The 5,719-nt window shown below is 41.1% G+C and overlaps 1 protein-coding gene across 1 annotated transcript in view; it reads right to left on the reverse strand.

The window, feature by feature from the left end:
- TRIM37 (tripartite motif containing 37) overlaps positions 1 to 5,719 on the reverse strand; it is a 144,889-nt gene that overhangs the window by 38,787 nt on the left and 100,383 nt on the right. Inside the window, exon 17 of the mRNA XM_003795582.3 lies at positions 3,715 to 3,800. Within this exon, the coding sequence (XP_003795630.1) occupies positions 3,715 to 3,800 (86 nt within the window). The remainder of the gene's footprint in view (positions 1 to 3,714; positions 3,801 to 5,719) is intronic.

Consider the following 5,719-nt stretch of genomic DNA (forward strand, 5'->3'; position numbering starts at 1 on the left):
GGCTATTTTTTGGTTGCAGCCGTCATTGTTGTTTGGCGGGTCCGGGCTGGGGATTCGAACCCGCCACCTCAGGTGTACGTGGCTGGCGCCTTAGCCGGTTGAGCCACAGGCGCCGAGCCAGAACCACATTCTTCTTAGCAAAGTATCACAAGAATGTAAAAGCAAGTATCCAGTGTACTCAATACTAATATGAAGCCAGTACACGATCCAATACACACCAACATAAGAGAAAAACTCAATTCACTTCAAGTTGGGGGAGGTGGAAAGGGGTGAAGGCAGGAGGATTCGGCTGTTTCCACTTAAGAGGCATAATGTAAGGGTATATGGCATGCCTTTCGGGTGTGGAACACAACTGCAACAGGGATGCTACCTAACAAATGCAAACATTGTAAACTAATTGTTTGTAATCTCGTATTAATCTGAAATTTTAAAACAGAAAATAAATAAATAAAGCTGGCCAGGCACAGTGGCTCATGCCTATAATTCTAGTACTCCGAGAGGCTAAGGCAGGATGATTGCTTGTGGCCAAGAGTTCAAGACCCAATCTCTATCAAAAAACAGAAAAACATTAGCTGGACATGGTGGCATGCACCTATAGTCCCCACTACTTGGTAGGCTGAGGTGAGAGATCACTACAGTCCAGAAGGTGGAGGTTGCAACAAGTTATTATAACACAACTGCACTCTAGCCAAGGTAACAGAGCAAGACTCTGTTAAAAGAGAAAAAAAAACACAGAATAAATCTATTAAAATTATAAGCAGTCAACTGCTTTTGATGCTCACATAGGGAGAGAAAAAATTTTATACAAAAACAAACCAAATAGTGACAATTTCCTCTCTCTTGTGCCAAGCCACATGAATCCAGCTAAAATGTCTCACTGATCTGAGGTCCTGAGAGTACAGTGCCTGTATGCATTAGCATGACACTCAAAGACCTATACAGTCTAGCCCCAAACCGCCTTCCCAGTAAACTTGACATTTTTGCATCCTTTACTTTGTTATACATTACACCTGTTTCTCTTAAAAATAAGAAACTGGCTCGGCGCCTACGGCTCAAGTAGCTAAGGTGCCAGCCACATACACCCAAGGTGGTGGGTTCAAATCCAGCCCGAGCCCGCCAAACAACAATGATGGCTGCAACCAAAAAATAGCCGGGCGTTGTGGCAGGCGCCTGTGATCTCAGCTACTTGGGAGGCTAAGGCAGGAGACTCGCTTGAGCCCAGGAGTTGGAGGCTGCAGTGAGCTGAGATGCCATGGCACTCTGCCCAGGGGGACAGCTTGAGGCTCCTGTTTCAAAAAAAAAAAGAAAGAAACTAAAAAAGAATGACAATGCTCTTGTAGAATCTTGTAAAACTCTATTGGCAAACACTGTCTCAGGTTTCTGCGGGAACTCATGGAGACACGCGTATGTGTATATTCAATTTTAGCACAGACTGCCCAACAGTTTTCCAAAGTGGTGGCATCAATTTTCATTCCCACCAGCAGTGTGAGAATTTCCATATCTTCACACATTTTCAATATTTAGTATTGCCAGTTTTAAAAAATAATAGCCATATGGTTAGTGTGCAGTGGTATCTTATATGGTTTTAATTTGGCATTTCCTGAAAAAAGAATAAAGAAAAATGAACAGAGCCTCCGAAAGCTATGGGACCCCAGTGAGTATACCAACATACGTGTAAGGGGAGTCACAGGAGAGGGGAGCAATAGAAAGAATCTTTAAAGAAATAATGGCTGAAAAATTCTCAAATATCATAAAAAAAATTCATCTCCAATTACTGGAGCTCAGTAAACTCCCAAGTAGGATAAACTCCAGAGATTTACAACAGGACACATAATATGCATCTCTCTGACAAAGGAGGCTAAGCACTTTTATAAATGTACCTGGCCATTCAGATAGCCTTCTTAGTGAAGTGTCTAGTCTTTTGCCCTTTTTTTCTAGAAGATGTCTTGCTGATTTGTGGAAGTTCTCAATATATTATGAATAAAAGTTCTGGATGATACTTTTAATTAACTTATTTACTGTGATTAATCAAAATGCTTGCTTTCTTTTTAAATAATTATTTAAAAATTAATTCATCAATATGCTGTATTTCTAGGCCATACTACACATTTGAGATATATGGGTCTGGAAATCAACACAGAGGTGTCCCACAGGTCTCTCAAACTCAACATGGATCAAACTAAACATAATACCTTTGTTCCTGAACTCCTATCTTATGTAATAGCACAACCTAAGCTAGAAACCAAAAGAAGTTATCCTGAAATCTCCACCACTCCAACCCATCATTTAGACTCCATGTCCTAGAGATTCAAACTGCTTAATCTCTCACAAGGTTTCTTCTCCATCTCAAATGCTACTACCTTATCTGGGGTTGTCATCATTTTCTCTCTTGGAATTTTCTCTCTTTTGAATTTTTTAAATATTCCATTAACCATTTCAGTCTTGAATTCTTTCATAATTAGCATGTAACAAAAAAGCATTTCTATCCTATCTCAACCCTAACTCATATTTTTTATTTTTAAAATAAAAATATTATTTTATCCCTCAATTAAGGGGTTGTGTCATCTTTTTCTTTTTCTTTTTTTTGAGACAGAGCCTCAAGCTATCCCCCTGGGTAGAGTGCCAAGGCATCACGCTCACAGCAACCTCCAACTCCTGGGCTCAAGCGAGTCTCCTGCCTCAGCCTCCCAAGTAGCTGGGACTACAGGCGGCCGCCACAATGCCTGGCCATTTTTTTGGTTGCAGCCATCCTTGTTGTTTGGCGGGCCTGGGCCGGGGATTCAAACCAGCCACTTTAGGTGTAAGTGGCTGGCGCCTTAGCCGCTTGAGCCACAGGCGCCGAGCTGTGCCATCCTTTTCTTATGGTGATTATTTTTATGGGTTTTTAGGAAGAAGACACCATAAACTGCCATTCTTAACACATCATATCAAGGCACACACTTTACCACTATTGATGCTAAATTTCATTACCTGCAGAGGTAATGTTTGCCAAGTTTCTCTACAATAAAATTATATTCAAAAGCAAGTCATCAAAGCTCAGTGCCTATAGCTCAGCAGCTAGGGTGCCAGCCATATACACTGGAGCTGGTGGGTTCGAACCCGGCCGGAGCCTGTGGTCTCAGCTGCTTGGGAGGCTGAGGCAAGAGAACTGCTTAAGCCCAAGAGTTTGAGGTTGCTGTGAGCTGTGATCCCAAGGCACTCTACTGAGGGTGACATAGTGAGACTTTGTCTCAAAAAAAAAAAAAAAAAAAATATATATATATATATATTTTGCCAATGTTATTATTTTTTTGAGACAGAGTTTGAAGTTGTTGCCCTCGGAGAGTGCCGTGCCATCATCATAGTTTACAGCAACCTCAAACTCTTGGGCTGAAGCGATTGTTTTACCTCAGCCTCCCACGTGCTGGGACTAAGACACTCACCACAACGCCCAGCTATTTTTTGTTGCAGTTATCTTTGTTGTTTAGCTGGCTGAGGCCGGGTTCGAACCTGCCAGACTGGATGTATGTGGCAGGCGTCCTACCCACTGAGCTATAGGTACCACCTGCCAATGTTATTTTAAATATCATTAGTAATAAGCTCTAAAATCCACAGCACTTTAAACAGCATGGTCCAGCGAGGCTACCACCTATTAAAATGTGATATAGTCAGAGAAAAGCAGGGACAGGATGGCTTGAGTGCAGTTGGGTCCGGAGGTGGCCCTGGCCTCTGTACCTGGAGTTCCTGCAGCACCTGCATCTTCCATGAGTTCTCCCTCTTCCAACTCCATGTTGTTATATTCCACATCATTTTCTCCAGACCTACATATATAAAAATTCATCATTCTCACAGAGTAAATAATTAATCGTCTGTCACAACAACAAAACTTTTTAACAATAGACCACGGCTTTACTCTGTGAAGACAGGATGTTTCTAAATATAAAAATGAGGAAGATTTTTGTCTTTATTACAAAGATAAGTAGTGTTAATACCTAAGCAGTCTTTCAAAAATACCAAGATATATTAGCAACAATTAATTTTTTAAATATTTAAATTTTAAAATGGCCTGAGAAGTATTAGAAGAAGAGATTATAGTTTCAGAGAATTGGTAATCTAATGGCAGTAAACTAAACATAAAATAAACATATTACAAAGTCTCTCACACCGAAAGACCCTACTAAGTATTTTAAAACAACAAAGTACTACTTGGAACAGTATAAATCAATGCTAGTTTTAAATATTTAAAGAAATCTCAAGATCAACTCTCAGTTTGACAGTACGAGGAGCTTTGCAGAACCACTCTCTAGTGACAAACTAGTGACTTTTAAAACCATCCTTTAAAGACTGCAGAAATGACCTAAAGGGCATTTGGAAATAAAAAAAAATATTTACTTAAGAAAAGGTATTAAAACTTGGTAAAAACACCTGCAGTATTTGAGCCAAGACCTCTTTCCCTACTAATACAGAAATCCCACACCAGATTGGCATACCCAAGAATGTAGGCCTCCCATTTCTGGCAGCTCCTAAGAGGACTATATTCCCAGGAGGGGCAAGACATCAGCACATCCCCTTCAGTCCCCAACTACCTGTTGCTGATGCTAAGGTCCAGGCATGTGTGGCCACAAGGCAGGAGATCCCTTCTTCTACCCAGACCCACTCATAGAACAGACGGTCTCCTTGGGTGCAGCATGAGAATACTGGGGCCCAAATCACCCCTACCCCAGCTTATTCATGAGACGGAGGTCCCAGGCCTGAAAAAGCAAGCTACGAAGAGCTAAGGCTATAGTTTCCACTGTCCAATTAGCTCAGCTTCTTAAAGTAGGAGAAGCACACCTTTGCTCCTACTTTAGCTTCAAAACACTGACTCAGAGATTTTATCTAAAACAAAGCCTCAGAGAAACATATAACACTACTAAAAGCAGTGACAAAATACAGTCAGCTCTCTGTAGCTATGAATTCTGCATCCATGGATTAAACTATTCATGGATCAAAAATATTAACAAAAAAAGTTGATGACTGGGTATAGTGGCTTACACCTGTAAGGTCAGAAGTTTAGGAGTCCCAGATAGGAGAATTGCTTGAGGCCAGAAGCTTGAGACCAGCCTGTGCCTGTAGTCCCAGCTAAGGTAGAGGGTGAGATGAAAGGATCATTTGAGCCTAGGAGTTCACGGTAACAGTGATCTATGATCGAGTCACCACTTTACTTCAGGCTGAGTGACAGAGCATGAAAATAAGAAAATAAAAAGAAAAAAAAAAGATTAGATAGATAGATGAATAGACTCTGTGGTGAACACGCATGGATGCTTTTCCCTAATCGTTACTCTTTAAACAATACAGTAAAACCACAAAGCTCACAGCAACCTCAAATTCTTGGGCTTAAGCAATTCTCTTGCCTCAGCCTCCCAAGTAGCTGGGCTACAGGCACTCACACAACACCCAGCTATTTTTTTGTTGCAATTGCCATTGTTGCTTTCTACATACTTGTAAAGAATAATTCAAAAATGAAATTAGCTGGGCACAGTGGCTTGCATTTGTAATCCCAGCAACTTGGAAGGCTAAGTAAGGTGAGAGGACTCCTTGAGGACAGGAGTTCAAGAACAGCTCAGGCAATTTATCAAGATCTCATCTCTAAAAATTTTTTTGAAATTAGCTGGGCACAGAAGGCCAACCCTGAAGTGCCAGCTGCTTAGGAAGATTGCGTGAGCTCTACAGTTCAAGGCTGTGGTGAGCAATGATCACT

Source organism: Otolemur garnettii, unplaced genomic scaffold (assembly GCF_000181295.1).
Source record: "Otolemur garnettii isolate 467f Iridium unplaced genomic scaffold, OtoGar3 scaffold00094, whole genome shotgun sequence".
Lineage (NCBI taxonomy): Eukaryota > Metazoa > Chordata > Mammalia > Primates > Galagidae > Otolemur > Otolemur garnettii.